The sequence below is a fragment of the Triturus cristatus genome, chromosome 8, assembly GCF_964204655.1.
Source record: "Triturus cristatus chromosome 8, aTriCri1.1, whole genome shotgun sequence".
Classification (NCBI taxonomy): domain Eukaryota; kingdom Metazoa; phylum Chordata; class Amphibia; order Caudata; family Salamandridae; genus Triturus; species Triturus cristatus.
The window spans coordinates 672,170,959-672,192,517 of record NC_140591.1 but is presented as its reverse complement, the minus strand read 5'-3'; the positions used below and the strand labels follow the sequence as shown (position 1 = coordinate 672,192,517).

Below are 21,559 nucleotides of genomic sequence, written 5' to 3'. Positions count from 1 at the left end.
TTTGTATCACTTTCTCTCAGTTTTGTTGGTATTGATTAAAAATTAGTAAACATAAAGAACTGAAATCAGAGTGGTAGGGAGCAGAATGTATATCATTATGCATCTAAACATGCAGACGAGATGACAGTGCAATAAACTAGTGTGTCAAAAATAACTTGGGGGCATATTATCGCCGCTTTAGCAGCAGAAAACTGCCGCTGAAAGCGGCGATAATGGGCTTGATAATATGCCCTTGAGAATTCCCATAGAAGCCCATGTTCTGGTGTCAACCTGGGCTTCTATTGGAATTCTCTGCGGCATATTATCAAGCCCATTATCGCCGCTTTAGCTGCAGTTTTCTGCCGCTAAAGCGCCGATAATGTTAACGCCGTGCTTGATAATATGCCCCTAAGTGACGTGTAAATTGTAAATTGCACATTTTACTTCTAGTTATAGTCATAAATTATGATTACTTTATGCACAACCATTTTAAATCGGTTTTGCGCAAATTATATGACACACACTGCACAGATAATAGCACATTGTTTGCTAGCACTGGTGATTGACACCTGCTTTATTAATCCAATATATTTGGACTACACATTGAGTGCATGCACCTTGGAAAATTCCATTTATATTCTGATTAAACCCTTTCATATTCAGTATAATATGTTTCTTTTGCTGCTCGGAAGAACTGTTCGGTATATGCAATTATGCAGAATTGATCAAAACTTATCACACTCTCGAAAACCCATTCACAATTGGAAGAGTAATTATATGAGCCGTTAATTTATTTATATTAATGCTTTCCTCTGTGTTCCAGCGGACACTGTTTGCACAGGCACGTTTCTCCCTTGACCCTTTTTCAAAGCACGAGTAGAGCTCGGTGATAGCAGCGTTAAGTTGGCTTCAGCCTGCCTGATTTTGTTTGCAGTCAGAAAGTCCACAAACAAGTCCTGCATTATAACTGTGGTCGATGAACAACAGGCCAAGCTCTGCGGGTCCCTGTTCTGGTCTCAGTCACTTGCCTTGAAAAAGCACAAGGGTGACGGGTAGCTGAGTGAGACACTTGCAGCCTGGAATATGGAACAAAGTATGAATCTAAACACATTATTGTGTCAGGTAATTACTTGCGATTGTGATTGGATTTTCAAAAGACTGCTTGGTTTCATTCAGTTCTCCATAATGGCACTTGAGTATTGTGTGCATTCATGCATACACCAATCACATATAGCTCCCACTGTGTATGTGTATTCACAGGCAGTCTCATCTTACTGCATTATGTGGGGATTCTTCTCTGGACGGATTTTTCATAAACACATTTTTTAAGGAGTCATATGTGGCATGCAATATGGAAAATGGACTGAAACAAAAGCTTCACAGTCTTAGCATTGATTCTTCTATTTCAAATCAAATCAAATCAAGCTTTATTCGGTTGCTGAGAAAACATCCATAAAAGCACAATATATTTACATCTAGATTTAAAAAACAAAAATAAGAAATAGACAGCCGATTAAAGTTTTCTCAATAAACCGTACCTTCAATAGGGTAACAGTCTAAACTCCAAATTTGCAGCTACGACAATAGGAGTATAGTATGTTATGTAAAAACATTTCAGAAAAACTTTTACGGGGGCATCAGATTCTAAGACATCAGAAATAGAAAGGCCATCGTTCATGTCGAGAGAGATGGGTCCCAATTCTTACTCTAAGTTCTGCCTATGCTTAACAACCAATTTCAAGAAAATTGCTATCGATTTAGCAAAAGTTCCGCATCTAGACACAGAAGGGCGAGAAATGCTGGTCGGCACCTGCGTAGGCCCATGACTTTCAAGACTGGAACAAGCCACTGTTTTTCTCAAGTCTTGGTAAAATTTGCAAAACAAGATTGTATGAATCGTTGTTTGGGGGGAGCTATCATCACAAGAACAAGGTTGAGGAAATTTTTCCCAAGTATTCATCTTGGGGAAAGTGACCAGACGGTGAAAGATATTTAATCTAAGCCTAGTTAGCAAAAATCTTTCATAGCCCGAAAGATTAAAAGTTAAATAGGGCTGGACCATCATCGATGTTTGAATTTGTAGTGAGTGTTGAGCTGTAGGTTTAGAGACCTCGCTAGACAGTCGTAAAGATTCTAGATGGGCCAGGCATGCCTTTTAAAAGCGCTTCCTCGGTATTGTTGCAATTGAGGGAGGGAAAGAATAGTACTGTGGCATGCCAGGGTCACTAAAGAATTTGCTTACATACGCTATCCAGCTGATCTTTCGGGCTTTATCAAGAGATATACAATCCTCAATAAATTCCCGGCAAAGTGTTGTTTCATTGGTCGACCATATGCGGTGCCGCAAGAGAAGGGGTTGAATCTTTATCAAATCTGTTATGTATGTCAAACCCGTTTCCAGGTGGCATGCGTAGGTCGAAGTCCCCTGCGGGACTGTGAGAAGAAATCTTAAAAAACTGTTCTCCACCCTTTGCAGTTCCTCAACCTTGGAAAAACCCCATACCCCAGCCCCGTATATTGCACTAGAGACACATTTTGCTCTATATATCTCAAGGAGTTCAACAATGGGACGGCTACCTAACTTGTTTGCAAAGTTAACCACAGCAGATGTTGTCCTCTTGAAGGTAAGTTGCCTAGATTCAATAGCAGGCTTCCAAGAAGATTTGTGGTCAAAAACTACGCCCAAGTAGGGATAGGTGGTAGTGCGCTCTAATTTCTGGGTTTCAATATACATGACCTTCATATTCTTCGCCCTTAGCCCTGCAGACACGACAAACGTCATTTGATGTTTATCTTTAGGCCAAGATTGGCCATAAAAGTGTGGTACTTTGCTAGGGCGCGCTGCAACTCCATGGGGGTACGAGCTAGAATTACAGTGTCATCCGCGTAGAGTAGAATCGGTATTGGGCGCTTATTTATAGTGGGGAGGTCCTGGGACCCCGAAACCATGGCTTTTTCCAGGCCATTGGTATACAGGTTAAATAAAAAAGGTGCCAGGACACAACCCTGCCTTACCCCACGTTCCACTCTAAACGACTTTGTTAACTCACCCCCCACACCAAATCTGACTCTAGCTGTGGCATCTGAGTATAATTCACGCAGAAATGTTAAAAGAGAGCTCAGCTCTCGATACCCATGTCTTCTAAAATGGCCCACAAGTTAGTGTGATTAACGCAATCAAATGCCACTGAGAGGTCAACATATGCCATATAGAGTGCCCCCCCCCTTTGCATTTACATATTTACCAATTAGTAGCGATAGATTAAGCGCTTGCTCTATAGTGCCCAAACCCTCGCGAAACCCACCCTGTAGGTCAGACAGAACTTTATTGTCTGATGCCCACTGCTGAAGTCGATCTAAGATAACGCGACCGGCCACTTTCCCAAACGAGTCCAGCAAGGAGATATGCCGGTAGCAGGATGGTGACTCGCGATTCTTCCATTTAATTCTGAGTGTTTACACATCACGATTTCTGTCATCTTACCAGGTCAGATGCAAATTTGAATTCTGATTTCACATTGATGTGATATAAGGTTTATCTTATACTTTGAAGCTAAAATATTACATCTTCCTTCTGTCTGGTTTGTGTATTTGTTTTCCCAAATTACCTTTTGTGATAAACTGCACCTTCAAGTGCATTAACGATTTTGATATCCGTTCACCATTGGCTGAAGTCTATCACAACAAAACTATCTTACGTGTAAATGTGTGAAAACTATGGTGCATATCGGCAATAAGTTGCGATAATGATCGCAAAGCGTCCATATTGCTGTTCTTTCTATCGCCGGCTATCGCTGGATTTCGTCGCCGAGTTAGCGCGGTATTACCAATGCGTTTCCCAAAGGCGATAAGAAATCCAGCGATAGAGGCGAAAAGCGCCAATATCGCGTGAAAAACAGCTATAACTTGTGAGCGCTAATGATGAGCTTGTAAATATGGGAGTGTGGATTTAACCTGCCAATCCACCTCCCATACACTAATATGCCCCTACATGGTTAAGTCAGGTTTTGAGGAGACGTAAGGATCCGGCGATACCCGCGGTTAGCGGGAGTTTCAATATCGCCACACAAATCTTGTTGATACAGCGCTGTTGTGTTAGCGCTCTATTACATGTTGTAACTTTCGACGGCACGCCTACTTTGCATCTCATTAGCGATGTTCATCGCTGGAATGAGATGCGGTGCAAAAACGGCTGCTAACATGCGTTAATGCATATTAGCTCCGCATTGTAAATATAGAGATGAAATCATCGCCGCTTTTTTGGCTTTTAAAGCCAAAAAAGCGGCGAATTGACCCTTGATAATATGCCCCCATGGAAGTGTATTTTGAGAGAACATTAGTGTCCAAAAAGGAGGAACACTTTTTCCTGTATTCTCTTTGCTTCATGTGTAAGTTTGAATGTGATGAGGAAGGGTCACCCATGGAGGAACAGTGATGTAGATTTGGTAGTCTGCTTGGCATCACAATATAGAATCTTGTTTAAATGTTATCTGTGCTGTGCTTTTCGTGCAAAGTATTAAACTCGTCTCTATGTCTAAGCCATAGCCCATCAGTAGATGGAGCGTAGATGTTAGTACTAGATAATGAAAGGGGCAATTGTCAGTACCTGGCATAATTAAATTGATAAAAATGCTTCTAAAAATACATGATATGGTATCTTAAATCTATGGGAAGTTATGTTGTATTAGTATATAATGGTATTTTTAGAGTGAACTAGTGAAAACGTTAATAGCCTGTGTTGCAGGAAAGAGACACTCACCAATGACTGCATTTCAAACGTTAATCTCTCAAAGTGTAAGATGCTACAATAGTTGCACTCGGATAGAAATATGCTTTTCTTTTCTATTTTTCACAGGCTGGGTCTGTTAGGGGTTTTGGGCACATTTTAGGGCACTGTGTGCCAGTCAATGAGAGCAGTTTCACCCGTCTTCGATTACAGGCTCTAAGACACACGTCTGCTGATTTCAGTTCTGGAAGACCTTCTCGGGCCTTGAGGAAATGGTAAGCAACGTGGAGCACGTCGACTGAACACTTCTTTGGCAATATCCATGAATACGTAAAAATTACAGTCCACCATTTTAATGAAAGGCGCCTCAATGAACATTACCCTTATCAACTGGATTGTTCTTTTTTAATTAATATATTACAAAAAATATATTATGAGCATGCCTTTTACAGTCCACCATTTTAATGAAAGGTGCCTCAATGAACATTGCCCGTATCAACTGGATTGTTGTTTTTTAATTAATATATTACAAAAAATATATTATGAGCATGTCTTTCCTATTGAAGTTATAGTGAAGTGAGAATTTATTTTGGTGGTGCTCCAACACCTAACGTTTCAGCTTACACAGCACATCTTACCTATCTGTATAGTCATGAGTAATGAATTGCCTTTTGTATTCTTTGGAAAGGTTGAAGGGGATTGGTGAAAGAGTCTGAACATGGTAAGGAAATCAAAAATGCATAGACCTTGCCCATATATTGACCACTCAGTCATATAGCTGAACAACCACCACAGTCATTCAAGGGATACTCCCAGGTTTCGTGTGCTCTCCATTCTCCAGAGAATATGTGAACTGATTACCTATGTATCATGTCATGTGCATTCTCCTATCCCACATTCTAGAAGCTGTGTAGTGGAGTCTTTAGGAGGCCTTGGCAAAACATATGTTTTCCAAACCACAGAGTATTTTGAGGTCCCAGGCACACAATCGCCTAATTGCAAGATCTGCATGGTCTAACAATTAAGGCTGACCTCTGAAGGAGCACCCCGCTCACATCTAGTGGAATGTGAGAGGCATTCAAACACACTTGATGTTACAGCTGTGTTGTACAGTGTTTCATGACTCATAGTTCACTGAAATGTGTGTCACTCAGAGATCCAGGATATCTTACAGGAGAGGCAACATTGGGGTGCTTTTTTGTTATGAAGCCTAGGAATGTCTGCATGTGCTTCTATTTGAAACTATTTGGTCCTCAAATATTATTGTTGCTTTGTAGTGTTTATTCTACTTCTTTACATTAGGTATTGCTCCTAAGTGTCCTTACGCCTGCTTGTAAAGGGATACGCTTGTGTGGGCTTCCGTTCTGGTAAGTGTGTCTACGTTTGTGGATGGTGCCTGGCCCCGCTAGACAATCCATTCTAGCCCTCCAATTCCAGGAGCGGAAGTAATTGATTGACTTATCATTCTAAACTCCCTCGCAGAGAGTGCTGGGAATGGAAACATTTACTCCTGTATCCCATAAATTGGGCCTAATGGGGTGGCAGTAGAAAGAGGGGAGGGGTTGTAAGGAGTTTATTCTGACAGTCAACTTCTACGTTACTTTCCTAAAAAGTCTGCTTCAAAGGAATCAGCAACAATGACACATGTGATAGTGAGTCTGTTCAGGCTCCCTTAAATGGTCACAAACTGGATGCGTGTTTTAATATCTTCCAGGGTTTAGAAACCTGTTGCAGAGAAACATGTCTTCACTGTGTATTTCATGATATCAGAGCAGTCAGACACCTGGTGGTTATTGCACTTGCTGGAGATATCTCTGTGCAGTTTAGTGAAAGGTTTGATGCATCATAAAGTAGAATAGAGGATTCATGTATCTGCTGCAAAGGTCATCCAAGTCAAAATGAATATTTTATGTAGATAGCTCAGTGGGTTACTGCTTTCGTTGCTGAGACATGCATGCTCCTTGCAGTTCACAAGTTGCAATCCTTGTGATGTAGCTTAATGAGATATCAATTTACATTAAGGAGCGTCATGCAAACTGTGATACATGACTACAGAATATTCATGTTTTTCTAATCTTTTATTAACCTTCTGCAGCACACATAGAAAAATAAGACTCTATGGATTGTTTTAGTGCAGGAAGGTGTCTCTTCCTGCACAAAAACAACCCTGCCGATAATGCAGACACCCTAACACCATGGTGCAAAGCCGCCCGCGTTGGCACTAGGCACCAAATTATGCACCGGAGCAGGCAGAAAAGATAGGAATGCACCATATCTTGCAAATATGGTGTATTCCTGCCCTTTTCAATGGGTGTAGGGCAACACAGCAAAAAACCTTGTGGTGCTGCCCCACACCAATCCATTGTAAATGAGGCCCATAATGCGAGATGATCATATGACTAGTGTCTCGACACTCATCTATACCTGTACATATTTAAATCAAAACCCAACGTTGGGAGCAATCACTGCCTTCCTGCCACACTGGATAATATGTGCACCTACTCTGTACAGGCATCTAAGAGTGAGGCTGTTCCAGAATAATAGTTTTACAATACACAAATGATGAGGTGGCTTGGTCTCACGTGTTTTCAACATTGAAAATGGGAGTTACACCAAGGAAAGTGTAGCTTCTGCAGGCAAGTACCCTCATGGCTCACAACGGGGAGACTGGAAGGTGGATTGAAGAGATTGTCGTCACATCCCCGCATAGTGTGCGATACATATGTAGATGCAAAGGGTGGGTGGTCGAGAGAAGCTGGATGGGTGAAGGGATGGAACAGTAAAATCACACCATTACATATGCAAAAATAAAAATTCCAGAGTATATGAAATGAGAGCATATATTGCGGACAGAGCACACAAACAGTGATTCGCCGAGTCCCAAGATTTGAAATAATGGTTTGCTGCAACTCCCCTTGGCCATCAACAATCAATTTACAGATCAAAAAAAGAAAGTGCAGGTGCTAAAATGACTACAGAGTGTCCAGTCGCATGTATGGCACATTGCACAAGTAATCCACTTTGCAAATCCTCACAGCAGACTCATAATTCGAAATCGGCGCACATGCAGAACACATTCTGCGACAACAAACCGACTGTTAATTAAATCGTAATTGATTCAATGCCCATCCCAGTGTTCAACATTCCAGGGACTGTGGCCTTGGGTTAAAAAACAAAACAAATCTCTCAGTAGAAAATGAAGTCCCTACTACTGGTTTCTGTAACGATAGACCTAGGTTCTGTTTTATAACTACATAAACAGTGAGCATGCATAGGAATGACCACCACAGTCGTAAATCCACACCCCAAGGAGTCTTAACCTGCACCATGTAAATCAATTGTACCACTATGCTGTGACGTGCAAGCTCTACCAGGGCCATACGTCGTCTTGACGTCTGAGCTCTGCCATGGCCACATACCAGGCACCAGAGGGACTCCTTCCTGCACAAAAACAATCAATAGAGGCTTTTTCCTCCTTCTATCTGTTCTTCAGAATGCAGCACACATAGAAAGAGAAAGAAAATAAAGTCATTTCTCCTCGTTTTGCCTCCCCTGGGGAGGGGGAGGCTGTTGACACATTCCCAGGTTTACATGTCCTTGAAAAACTGGAAATGCGTCCAAATCCATGGGTGTTGCATGGGACCACCCACCACAACCCCCATGGAATGCCTCTTTGACTAAGAGTTAAGGCAACACAGCGACTTGTGCTGCTTTGACTTACTCCATCTCTACGAGGCCATGAAAAGGCAAGCAAAGTGGCTTTGCGTGGCCTCGTAGATATGGTCAACACTCTGCACCACTGGTGCGTCAAACAAAGGGACACACCGGCTGTGCAATGGACTTGTAAGTAAGCCCCTGGGTCTGTGTTAATTTATAGCATAATTTATAACATCCTGTCCCTTTAGCACTGCATAAAAAGTAGTGGTAATTGCACATTTTCGAGACACCCATGTGGGCGAAAGCCCTTAAATGGATTTGAATGTGACTCATTTGAAAATCTGGCACTGAGCTTCCTCGTGTGAATAAGCGCTAGCCTCCCGTAGTAGACATGTTTAACAAACAAATGCTGCTTTGTAGTGGCTTGTACTTCACTTAATACCCTTGAAACTCCCTAACACACGCGCACACACACACAGAACGCCAAACAGAAACGTAGCAACAGAGATACTCACATACACAGATAACAGACAGAAACACACACTGAGACACACAACGACACTAGACACTCGTTCATAGAAACAGTTACACACAGAGACTCAGTAAGGAACACACACACACAAAACACAGTGACAGACAAACACCTAACACCACTCAGGCGTGCACAGGAACAGAAGCAACACCAGGCACGCGGGCACACATACATGACACAGAAACACCCGGAATCACTCTGCCTGGACTCCTGCGAGGCCCCATTTGCCACTGTACTCCCAGCTCAGTATTCAAAGTTAACAGCTGCTGATTCCACTTAAAAATGCCTCCATCTTTTAGAAAGGATAAGGTAAAGCATACCGAAAACCCATTTAACAGAGAGCAGGGCACCCGGATTTCTGCTTGTCACATCATGTAATCTTGAATCCTCGATGAACACTTGTGGGAGCGCCTGGGGGCCCTAACCGAGTTACGGCCCGGTCTGAACACTTGTTAAGTAGTCGCTGAGCGCCAGGCGCCGCTGCATCGTCCCGTGAGCTCAGCTGCTGTACTTGTGGGCAGAGGGGGAGGGGGGAGCCATCGAACCCGCTGCTGGAGACTGTGCCCACCTACACAGCGTAGCCACACCATATAGTTACATATAAACGCTTCGGCGAGCGGTCTGCGCAGCAAGTCAATCCGCATTTACCAATTGCCGGACGGACAGGCCTTTAAATGAAAGCCGCTGGTGGGCACATTTCCACACGCACAATTAACACACGAACATGTGTACAAACTGATCAGAGCAGGAGATAGGTGAAACATCAATGCAACCTTGCGAAGAGACGGCACACTGCAGTACCACCAGCGCTCAGCGTCTGCACACAAGCATTGAACCAGCCAAGCACACGAAGAAACCTAAGCAACAGCTTAAAAACGGCAGCGACGCCATTTAAAGGAAGATGGTGCCCCGTAGTTCAAATACAAGGACACGCTTTTGCACTGTAAAACGCGCACTGTGACTGTTAAAATGCGGTCGCCCTGCCAAGACAAACATCATACGTGAGCAATCGCGCGCAGAACCTGGAAGCAGAGGGTGATGGGAGGGCAGCATATTATCACACCTCCTGCCATCAGTATGCAGCAAGCCACTCGAGTAATCCTGTCATTTTAGATACTTCACTGGGCACCATTTTGTCTTCTCTGTCGCCCCACGCTTTGTGATTGGCTAATGGCGATGCATATATTTTTGAGAAGGGCACCCAAATGGGAGGTCAGTTTCACCAGAGCCCCTTTTTCCGGAGTGCTAGAAAGATTAAACACGTTTCATTACTGTCATTTAATTCGCCAGGAGAAGATTTTTATTTCCCGTACTCCCCCTTCACCAAACATTTACATACGATATCAGCTCTGTCACAGCCACCGAGGCCATACGTAGAAATTCAAACATAGAAGCCAGGTATTTTAAAAGTGATTTTTCCTTTATCAACAAACCAAGATTTGAAACATCTGCTTTGTGAACCGAACTACATTTTAATAGCAAGTTTTTTTGGATAGTGTCAAATAAATAGATTTCAAAATAAATGGTCATTTGAACACGGTTTACATATAATGTGCACTCTCGTATCCTTTGTTTGGTACACAGACCCACAACCAGTCAATGTAACCCAGTTTCCTCACCCCCAGTAGTAGGGCATGGTATCGCCTGGGTGTACGGTTTCGCGTGTGTGGTGTGTGCCTGGCTGCACTTTTAGAAGCATCAGCAATGGAGACTTCATGAAAAGAACGGATAACCGAACCTGATGGTGTACTAAGATGTAAAGCTCCTTTGTATCAGGGACATTGGGGGAGTGTGAGGAGCTGGCACGAGCTGACGAGAACAAAAAAAAAAGCTTATTAGAAAGATGGGCTACTGTGCAGAGCGCGTCACACTCCTTTTCACTTCCATAAAGTGGGGGGCAGTGGGGGCTGTGCAAGCAATGGCTAATGTCTGAGGGGAGATACATAGTGTGACCTTTGCATACCCCCACCGAGGCCATTCATCAAAGACAGGGTAAGAAATACACAATACACAAACGAGTAGATCTTCACGGAAGAGTCGAGTACCGTATATTAATTAGGGCATTGCATATATGGGCTGACCTCACAATGCTAAGTATAAAAAAGTAGAGAAAGGAACTACAAATGAGTTTCCAAAATGCCTTAAAGTTCTGGATACATAAATAGTTTTATATATTAAGAAAACTACCTCCCTGCTCACTGTTCCTCTGGATGAATGAGCTCTCTGCAACAGGTCCACTTTTATTTTGTCTTCTGCTTTTTTTCTTGTCGGTTTACTTCGAGAGAGGGGGCTCCTACTTAGAATCCTGGAACTGTGTCCAAAAAATTGAATAGCCTGGGTAAAGTCAAATGAGCAGCATGACATGCGTGCAGTGTCATCGCTGACTGTGCCGTGATGCCAAAGAGACTACAAACAGAAAATGGAAACGAAATAGGAAACAGACGAGAACAACTGCTAGGGGCAACGTGTGTCTTAACCGTATAGCTTGTCTTCCCTGAACCGTGTGTCAGTGCAGATATTAATTGTTGCCATTTGCACGGTTGTCAGTGTGAATTAAAGTGCTGCAACGCGTACCTTTAAAAAAAAAACATAACACGCCTGTTTGGTGCATTGGTAGTGCTCCCATTTCACTAGTAAGGAGAAATGTGCAAGCGAACCTCAAACAAGCCAACCACAAGTTTACATTTTTAGATAGTGACAGCTTAATTTCTTCACGTTGGCAAAATGTAATTAATAATCTGATGACCAATAACAAAAATCATGTTTTCGACGTCTGGGTCGCCAATGTAATAACCGTATAGGCTCCATCTGCCAAGTGCATTGTTTCTCTAACATGGCACAGAGTAGAAATATCTACAGATCATCACTTTTGCCGGTGGGGGGGTCTTGCAAAAGGATCTGTGTACGTGCAATTAAAAATGACTGGAGCGATCAGGTGCTGGCCAGTCCAATAGAATTGGTGAAGCTAATAAAAAGAAGCTGGTTCTTTTGCAGCTAATGAAAAGAAGCACCTTATTTTGCTGGAATACACAGTCCCCCCTTACCTGGCCCTCTCACCAGACGCCCAAAACACCATCCCCCTACGAAACAGCAATGCAACTTTATGGTACCCTGGCCGGATTACTTGTCCTGGATTGTCTTTCTGATTTTGGTCATTATTACTGATAATTTATAGTGAATGTAAAAGTACAATTATCACTTAAGCTTTGGAAATAAAGCCCCTTAAATGTAGTGCAACACCTCTGAGCAAAACCACGGACTAAAAGAGGGATAATGGGGACCTACACGCATATAAAAATAGGTGCTACAATAAAATATGTTATCTCTCATCAATAAGTTATTTTTGACTAACCGGTTATGGGTCACACATGTCTGCACCCTGTGATGTGACCCAGTTTAGAGTGCACCACAGTTTCCATTTCAGAGGTCCAAAGCACATAAGAAATCGTCCCTCCAGAAAAAAGAGGGGGCCCCCTAGGTGAAAAGCAGGGGTGGGGTGCAGAGCTCTGCATGACACAAGGCTTGAGGGTAGTGCTGGCCTTTGACCTCCTCCAGAGACCTGTTGCACCGGCGTGGACCGCCAGTCGAGTGACCAGCCATGTCCTGCAGAAGCAGGCCTCACCAACATGATCCTCCAGCCTACACTCTACAGCCTCTCCTCAAAAAGAGAGAACATTGCACCCCCTTCCAGTATCTTCCGCAGAAAGCTGTAATTCATGTGCCAAGGCACTTCGTCAACCTAACGTTTCAAATAACAAAACAAAAACAAAACCCCCCCAAAAAAATCAGCAAGGATTTTCATTTTTCTGTGGTTTTCTGTTTTTTTAATATAAATTATTTCAAGTGTTTTTCAGAATTGGCTAAATGTCGTATGTTTTTCGAGCACCTCCAAGTAGTCCGGCTCCACATTAAGCTTAGCCTTGAGTTCCAGGTACTCGCTGCGGCTGGGCTCCACATAGACAGGGCCAGGCCCGCTGTAAAGCACTGTCTCTCGGATCCGCTCCGGGTGCAGGAACGGGCGCTTCACCTCGTAGCTGGGCGTGTAGGTGAAGGGTGCGGGGCTGATGAACTTGTAGTCCGTGCTGTTGCCGGGGGGCGGTGGCTTGTCGGGCTCAAGGATGCCCCGGTAGAAGCGCTCGGCGTCCGCCTGGGGGCGCTCCTCGCGCGGTTCGATGGTGCTGACGCTGTAGCCGGCGCTGCGGGCGGTGCTGCTGCCGCCCTCGCGCTCCTCTTCCAGGTGGTTGCTGTAGCCGCCCTTGAGTTCGTGCAGGTCCTTGTAGTCCTCGGCCGTGGTGCCCTCCCGGGAGCGGTAGATGGGGTTCTTGCACATGTGCCCCAGAGGGTGCGGGATGTATTCGTAGACGTGCCCAGCCGGGGTCTTGACCTTGGGCAACGGCCGGTTGCTGTACACGCTGTACTGCATGTTGAATGAGCTGACGTCCGAGTTGTTGGCGCTGGCCGGCTCGCCCTGGCTCTTCTTGCGCCGCTTCATGACCAGCACGAAGAGGCCGGCCGCCACGAAGACGGACATGATGAACACCAGCAACAGGCTGAGGATCAGCACCGACAGAGGCACCGAGCTGGCGCCGGGATTGATTGTGAAGGACGACACCAGCGTTGTGGTGCGCTCCGAGGCCTGCTCGGCAGCTGAGGGGGTAGGGGTGGCTGCGGGCGCCTTGGGGAGCGGGCAGAGCAGCTCGGCGCCCACTGCCCGCATGTCCTGCCCGCTGTACTTCTTTGGCGTCTCGCACAGGACGTCCTCCACCAGTACGCCCGCGTTCAGCTGCTCCAGCCACAGCTTCATGCCCACGGCGTCGCAGGTGCAGTCCCATGGGTTTTCGTGCAGGTCGATCTGCACCAGTGCCCGCAGTTGGTCCAGCACCCCGCTGACGGGCAGCGAGGAGAAGTGGTTGCTCCGCAGGCTGAGCCGGGACAGGTTCACCTCGGAGAATATGTTGCTGGGTAAAGTCCTCAGGAGGTTGTTGTTGAGGAACAGCAGCTGCAGGCTGGCCAGGGAGTCGAAGGTGCGCGGTTCGATCACCCTGATTCTGTTGGACTGCAGGAAGAGGTACTGCAGGTTCTGCAGGCCGTAGAAGAGCTCCGGGCTCAGCCTCTCGATCAGGTTCCCGTTTAGGTAGAGCCGGCGCAGGTTGGTGAGGTCGGCGAAGGCCCTCTCCTGGATGTAGGAGATGCGGTTGTTGCCCAGGTGTAGCAGGTCCAGCCCGGTGGCCTCGTTGAAGTCGGCCCTGCGGACGCTGGTGATGTAGTTCTCGGTCAGGTACATTTTCTTGGGGTTGTAGGGTTTGGGCTGCAGGTCCCCGATGCTGTCCAGCTTGCGCTCCTGGCAGTTCACGTTGAGGCCCAGGTCGGAGATCTGCAGGTTGCACGTGCAGGCGGTGGGGCAGTCCACTGGCACCGGGGATTTGGTCTGATAGGCAATGCTCGGGCCGTAGTTGCTGAAGCCCGGGTCTTTGGAGGGGAGCCGGCTGGTGGGGCGCACCCGAGGCTTGTTGGGCTGGCGGGTGCCCTTGGGGGACCTCGGTGGGGACCGGTTGGCCGCGGATGAAGAGGTCACTGCGGAGTTGACAGAGGCCGGGGTAGTGTGAAAATATCCTGTGGTACTCAGCGGGGCCTGGGGCCTCATCTCGTAGTCTGAGATCAGCCTCCGCGGACAGAGCTCTTGCTTGGGCACCTCGTCCAGGTCCCTCCCGTGAAGCCGGAAGGGGGTCTCGCACACCACGTCCCCCACCAGGGCCGAGTAGGAGATGCTATCCAGCCAGTCCTTGAGGGCGATCAGCTCGCACGAGCAGTTCCAGGGGTTCTCCACCAGCTGCAGCTCCACCACCTTGTCCATGTGCTGCAGGAGGCCCAAGTAGGGGAGCAGCTTCAGCCGGTTGCCCCGCAGGTCCAGGTGGGTGAGGGGCACGAAGCGGAAGAGGTTGTGCGGCAGGTTGGACAGCAGGTTGTCGTTGAGGATGAGCACCTGCAGCGAGTGCAGGCGGCTGAAGGCGTTGGCGTCGATGGAGCTGATGTAGTTGTAGTCCACCTGCAGGTACTCCAGGCTCTCCAGGCCCTGGAACGTGTCGTCCCTCAGCAGCTCGAGCTTGTTGTTGTTCAGGTGCAGCCTGCGCAGGCCCTGCAGCCCGTTGAAGGCCCCGGCCTCGATCTCCTGAATGTCGTTGTTGCCCAGGTGCAGGATGCTGGCTCCGCTGTAGTTGAGGAACTCGTTGGGGTAGAGGCGGCTCAGCAGGTTGCCCGAGAGAAGGAGGTGGTAGAGGGGGTGCCGCGGCGGGCTGACCTCCGAGAGCCCGATGATGCCCCGGTTCTCACAGCTCACGGTGAGCACGCCGTCCTTCTCCTCGCACGGGCAGGCGTTGTCGCAAACCTCCCCATAGTACTCCAGGCTCTCGGCCCACGAGATGACCAGCGACGTGAGGGCTATCGCGATAGTCTGCAGCATCCACACCTGCATCTTTCTGTTTAGGTCCTGGTCGAAAGTCACCGAGGAGCAGCAGACGTGCATTTTATCTCCTGCGGAGAGAAGAGAGCAGAATGTCACCAGCAGCATCGACAGCAAAGTCTCTTCGCGATTATCGCGATATTTTTCTGTATACACATGACTTCTCTGCAGAATAACACAAAACCGGGATTATCTACAGTTAATTTGCACAACACGTTTATATACTTTCTAACATGGATGCCTGTTTGAATTAATGCATGAGTATTTAGTCACCCAGTGCTGTCTAAAATCTAGGACAATGGGCGCCGGTCCGGCTCGAAGCTTCTTCCCCGCTCTAAGATTTTCATACTCATCAATAAATATACATAAAATGGCTGTCAGGCAGCTATCTCCGTTCTAATTTAAGAGGAAGGGAGAGCACCATATTTTCCCAGGATTTCCCACCTTAAGTGCCGCGCTGAGAACCAACCCATCCCTCATTTCAGCACCTCTCTTGAGAACAGCGGTCTCCAGGTGAAGAGGAGGAGGGGCGCTTGCGCATTATTTGGCTGATGGTGGACTTTAATACGTTTTTCGTGGTAGTTAAAAATGACAGGACGAAGGCTCGCCTCCCACTCTCCCCCGCGTCGCCTCATCACCAGATAATTTCAAACCCTAGAAATGTCACGCGCTGCAACAAGCACAGTTCCTTGTCTAACAACATTAAACCCAGTTCGATTTTTATGAACGATTGGAATTGAAACCTACACGGGGTAAATTGTCATGAGCATATATTTCCTTGCAGCTTACGAGAAGTGCCCTGTGGTCTACATTTGTGCCAAAATCGCCCTGCTGCTTCCGAGTCCTGCATCTTTTTAGCTCATTTGCGTCTATTTATTTCGCCCCCCGCCTACATACTTTTACCGAGAATCATACAGACTGCCAAAGCACCCCGTCTGCCTTGGTTTCGGCTCTGGTCGTATACTCACCCTCGGGATGTCAAGCTGTGGGCACCCCGCGGCCAGCCCCAGTAACACGCATCTTCGAGCAGCGGCACGTACGTCCGACACCAACCCCCTCCATGCCACCGTGCGTGGAAGTGGCGACTAAAACTCGTCTCCTAAAAGGCTTCCAGTCCGAGCTGCTGAGCTCCCTGCTATGATCAGCGATGGCCGTCAGTGCGCTTCATCCTGCCCGGGGACGTGAAATCCCCCCAAACCAGCCCAGCAGGAGCGACTTACGTCAGTGATCTCAGACTCAAAATCCACCTCTCCGCCAGGCGAGCCCGTCTTCCCCTCATCCTCCCTCAGAACGTCCCTCCTTGTTCAGGGGCTTCCACAGTTAAGCGCCACGAGGCTGTGTGTGAGCCCGCGCGGAGGGTGGATGCAGCGGTGTGCCTGTTCCACTGCACAAAGCCTCTCTCAGTCTGTGCGGCTCGTGCAGGTGGACATTCTCGGCGGCCACAGTTCCGATTGGCCTTGATCTTCATGCCAGAAGTCCGGTGCGTGCAGGGAAGCAGAGCTCGGCATGCGTCTGTTGGAAGGCGAGAATCCGCTCGAACTAGCCACTGGCCAGAAGCTGTGCCGTCAGCAGGGCAGCCCGGCGGCTCCAGGCGGGGTGAGACGCCTCTCCTTGAGGCTGCGTGCCGAGAGAGGGGGCTGCATCCCGACACATTTCAGCCACGCAGTGTGGCTAAACGTCACCCAGTAAAGTCAACCGTGCTGCAGCCCTCCTCCGTGCGCGCCAAGCCATCCATCCGGCGGAGGTTACCTCTCCCAAAAGGCAGGACTCCTCCTCAACTTCCGGAGCGGAGCCGCACCAACTTCGACCCTCGTGCACAGGAATGGCGTGGGCGTCTGGCTGAGTCTTAAGACCCAGGAGACGTAAACCCAAAAACAAGGATGAGGAAGGGAGCCTCGAGGGAGGTGGGCGCACGAAGCCTCTGCTGACGAGCACGCCCGGGGTTATATCCTTTGCAGAGGAGGCACTGCTAGCTCAGGTCACATCTGCTTTCCTCCTCAAGAGTTGGAAGCTGTCTTTACCGCACTGCATCGGGCGCCCAGCAACATCCTCTCAATCCCACCCCGCACAATGACTTCACGTAGAGCCAAACAGCAACAATAAGCAGCACTCCGCCCCCTCCCCTCCAAGCAGACGCGGCTCTTTCCCACCGCCTCCCCCGGCAGCGCTGGGGGTACTTACTGTGTGTGGGGGCTCCGGGGCCCGGGGGTGGCCGGCGCCCCTCCGCCCTGCATGCTGTCCTCGGGGCCGGGGGCGCAGGGCCGTGGGGAGCCGGGTGGCGCAGCTCCGGGAGGGCCGCTCGCACCGCCGGGCAGCAGCGGCAGGCGCGCGCACACATAGGCACACGGAGCTCCCGCGGCTCCCAGGGACCCCCAGCCAGCAGGGAGACGGGCAGGCAGAGATGGAGGGCGGAAGGCAGAGCTGGCTGCAGCCTGAGAGAGAGAGAGAGAGCGAGAGAAGCACAGAGATGCAGAAGAGGGAGGGGGAGTGCAGCGAGCAGACACTGCCTCTTTCACTGACAACGTGACGGGCAGGGCTGATTCTCCAGGCTGTCTGTGCCCACGCTTGCCATGCAGAATGTGCAGCACACAAGTGAGGACACTGGACTGACTTTCATGGGATGCCCTCACTGGAAGAAAAAACGACCTAGAGAGGCGGGAGAGCCCACTGACATTCACTCCAGGCACGGGCATTAACGGAGTACATACATACATACATAGCATGCAGGTATGCGCTCACAAACTACATGCATATATAGCAGGTATGCACACACAAACTACATGCATACATAGCAGGTATGCACATACTACATGCATATATATCAGGTGTGCACAGCCCCACACACACCACTGACTGGCAAGTACAGATCGACATACTTGGCAGGGCATTCATGGAGGGCACATAGAGAAACACATAGTCACTCTAATAATGGAAGGGTCACACACTCAAAAAACAGAGACGCTGGAGTTCACAGAAACACACAAATCAGTCATAGGAGAGCTCGGATATACACATACACAAAGACAAATACTAGAAGATGGCATTCGCGAACCCACAAGTGCACCGTTATTGACAGACTAAAAAACCAACACGCATGTGCAACTCTCCATATTATAAAAAAGAATGCTTGGAAGTGCATACATATACATTATTACTTGTACACAAGGGGACAAAGGCAATCGGACACACACGCGAGTGCATAATTTAACACCCTGCATTATGCATAAACACACAGGTACACTCTTTCAGTGAAGCTATTAGCTTCCACTGACAAACATTAAACATAGTTATTCTAACCACACACACAATTCCCCCCACACTGGACATAGGCATTGACGAACACATACACATGCACACACATTGCTTTACACAAACACACATGCATGCACTAAACAGTCATCCACGACCACGTCTCACACACACCGACCGCCTCACAAACACACACAGGCATATACTCTATAAATAGCGATGTCGTATATAGCTCCAACTTTCTCTTTCTCTCTCTCACACGTAAGTACACGGATACACACACTTGCCTGTTACATCTCAGCATGCACGGAACCACAGCCATGCACATTTAAGCTGCACTGATGCATGCACGGGCGCAGACTTAGACCAACAAGATAGCCACATGATGGGCATTCATGACTGTTCTCCCACCAGCACGACACAAGATATCGGCATGCGCCGGCAGCCCTCCTCCCACACCCTCTGGGCATAGGCATTCGCATACCCATGCAGGCTAGTCTTAGGCATGGTTGGGTATACTCCCCCCACACGCCGCCTGTTGTGTAAGTATTATCTCTCTCCCACGCACCGTCTATTTTCCTCTTCCTCCCTGTCGCCGACGCACATCAAGAAGACAATTATTGTCCCGCCAACACACATTTCCACACAGACTCGAGACAATCTAGCCAAAAAACAGCCATGTCTTCTTAGAACGCCCCCTCCCCCTTCAGACGTACGCACGTCTGCCCTTACTATATTTTGCTAAATTTATCATCTCAAAAGCTTTCGTGGTCTCCTTTCACCCACACTGGCCAACACACATCTGTCTACGGCCACTTTTCCGCCCGCTTTTTATTTAATAGAGCGGCCCATGCTTCCAACCCCAGCTCTCCCTCTTGGAATGCCTCGCGCAATCCCCCGTTTCCAATTCCCGCCCTTTCGCGTCCTTCAATATGCTCGTTTTCTGCAGCTGAAGCTTCGCTTCTCCTTGTCTCCGCTCCCCCTTCTTCATCCCCCGGCGCCCAGCCCCACCTTACATTCCCACACTGTTCCTCGGGGTGTGCAGAGCGCGCGTGGAACTACTGGCTGCAGAAAGACAGACTGATAACCCCGAGAGTCCTGTTGGTATGGCGAGACGGATGGTGCTGCCCAGGGGTACGCGAAGGCTCGAGCACTGCACATTTCTTTACAACGTGAGCCCAGGATCTTCACCTGTTTTCCCTTCTAAGGCTTCGGTCGCTGAGCAGCTGAGACGGGGCTTGGACGACCTAGGGAACAAAGTATCATTCACAAGTAGTGGGAGAGTTTGTTGAGTGCAAGATAGGTTTTGAAATACCAGAAAAACAAGTGAGATTGTAGCAGAGGAATGTGCCGTTTTTTGCATGTGGCTTAACAAGCGGCAAAGTTGACTACGTAGAACCCTTGCCTAATTGAATAAAACCTACTTTCGGCGCGTTTTTGATATTCTGTCTCGCTACCGAGCTTTCCGTGAGAGAGAATTACAGGTAGGAGCCGATCCATGTGCTTTTACATTTAATTCATCTGTTTTAAGTGATTGTAGCATGTTTTGTGATCGACTGTGTTGAAAAAATCTGATCGAACAGCCGCTCATTAATACTCCAAAGCCAAGGCTGTGTCCGCCCAGATGTTACCCCCACCGAAGAAGTGCCAGTCAATATCGGCTCTCTTTTGCCCCAGAATCTGCTTTCATCTTTCTAGATGCCACGGAAGGAGACGTAGTGGCCTCTAACGCCCGATAGATGGCAGTGCAGGGCGATAAATGTGCACGAGCCTCAAACTGCCGAGGGGGCTGTGCAAGTAATGCGTGTGGGAACGGAAAACTGTTCCAAACTGGAGCATGTGAACAACCGCCCCCGAACTTTGGCTACGAGTGTGTCCAAGGAGACAGGCCAGGCGCCCCAAACATGCCCTCAGCAGGCAGCCCTTCCATGGCTGGAAATGACTGGAAGACATTGTTGAGCATAGAAGGGCTTGCCTGTGCATTCTACCTATGATGTTGAAGCGAATGCTCTTGGTGGGGCAATTTAACCACATCCGAAATAAAATGCTGATAACATGAGAGTAATCTCCCCTGCGGGAGAAGATGGGTGAATTCTAGCAGCAGACTCTGCCAACTGCAACCGCCGTTTAATATCGGTTGCTTCCCTCAGCAGAAGAGACGCGTTTCTCTTCTTTAAAGCGGAGTTTCAGTCGCACCGGCAATTACACGAAGCTGTTCCTTCCCGGAGGCCCCGATCAAAAACAACCTCGTGAGAACTTCGGATTTACAGTTGTTCTCCACCCGTAGCTGGCTGAAAGGAAGTGGAATCCGCATTAACTGTTCATTCTTTACTGCACGGCACGCGCTCGAGTGTAAATCGAGTGATACATTCAACGAGTTTTCTTTTTTGCTCTCAAACAGCGATTATGCATTTTCCTAATTTTCCAGAAAAAAATAAAGCAAGAAGATTGGATTTTTCTGCTGTGTTATTTAAGTGCGACAGTGCTTTCCATGGAACTGTTCCGTGACAATGGACATAAAGGGGCTTTTGGAAGCCGCCTTCCGGATGGTCCCAATCAGGCACAAACAAGGAATCATTCAAACAGGATGGTGGCTGCTGGGAATAACAAACATCGCAGGTCGGAGATGCCTCTTCCCTCCTCCCGCCATGCAATTCTCGTAGCAAAAAGAATACTCAAAACTGTGCGCCGCTAGGTGTCTCTGCGCGAACCTACTGTGAACATTGCAAGAAAAATTAAAATTAAAACCATGTGCATCAATGTAAACAGAAAGGAAGGAGCAGGAAGGAAAAATGAGGGGGCTGCAAATTTGATGAATCCCAAATGACATCCGATCACAAACTTGACACCACATTTAAAAATAATAGACAATTCAAGGGCAGATTTACAACAAAGTAAAGCAGCACGGTGCAGCAAGTCATTTTGTTGCGCCGTGCTGCGTTAGTTTGGAAAGCAC

General features: G+C 47.9%; 1 protein-coding gene across 3 annotated transcripts; it reads right to left on the bottom strand.

Moving 5' to 3' along the window:
• Window positions 1–10,236: 10,236 nt before the first annotated feature.
• Window positions 10,237–17,879, bottom strand: SLITRK5 (SLIT and NTRK like family member 5). Of its 3 annotated transcripts, none has more exons than XM_085622096.1 (2): window positions 17,536–17,879; window positions 10,237–15,425 (listed from the first exon to the last, which is right to left on the bottom strand). In XM_085622096.1, the coding sequence occupies exons 1-2, from the start codon at window positions 17,690–17,692 to the stop codon at window positions 12,745–12,747; spliced, it is 2,838 nt and encodes a 945-aa protein (XP_085478222.1). In that variant the 5' UTR covers window positions 17,693–17,879; the 3' UTR covers window positions 10,237–12,744. The 3 variants fall into 3 exon arrangements, with proteins under 3 accessions (XP_085478222.1, XP_085478223.1, XP_085478224.1); XM_085622097.1 differs by lacking the exon at window positions 17,536–17,879 and adding an exon at window positions 16,323–17,401; XM_085622098.1 differs by lacking the exon at window positions 17,536–17,879 and adding an exon at window positions 16,575–17,401.
• Between the last annotated feature and the right edge of the window lie 3,680 nt (window positions 17,880–21,559).

Coding starts and splice junctions, on each gene's coding strand:
- SLITRK5 (XM_085622096.1), bottom strand. CDS start 17,692: ATGTGTGCGCGCGCCTGCCGCTGCTGCCCGGCGGTGCGAGCGGCCCTC. Junction 15,426..17,535: donor CCCCGGAGCCCCCACACACA/GTAAGTACCCCC, acceptor TTCTCTCCGCAG/GAGATAAAATGCACGTCTGC.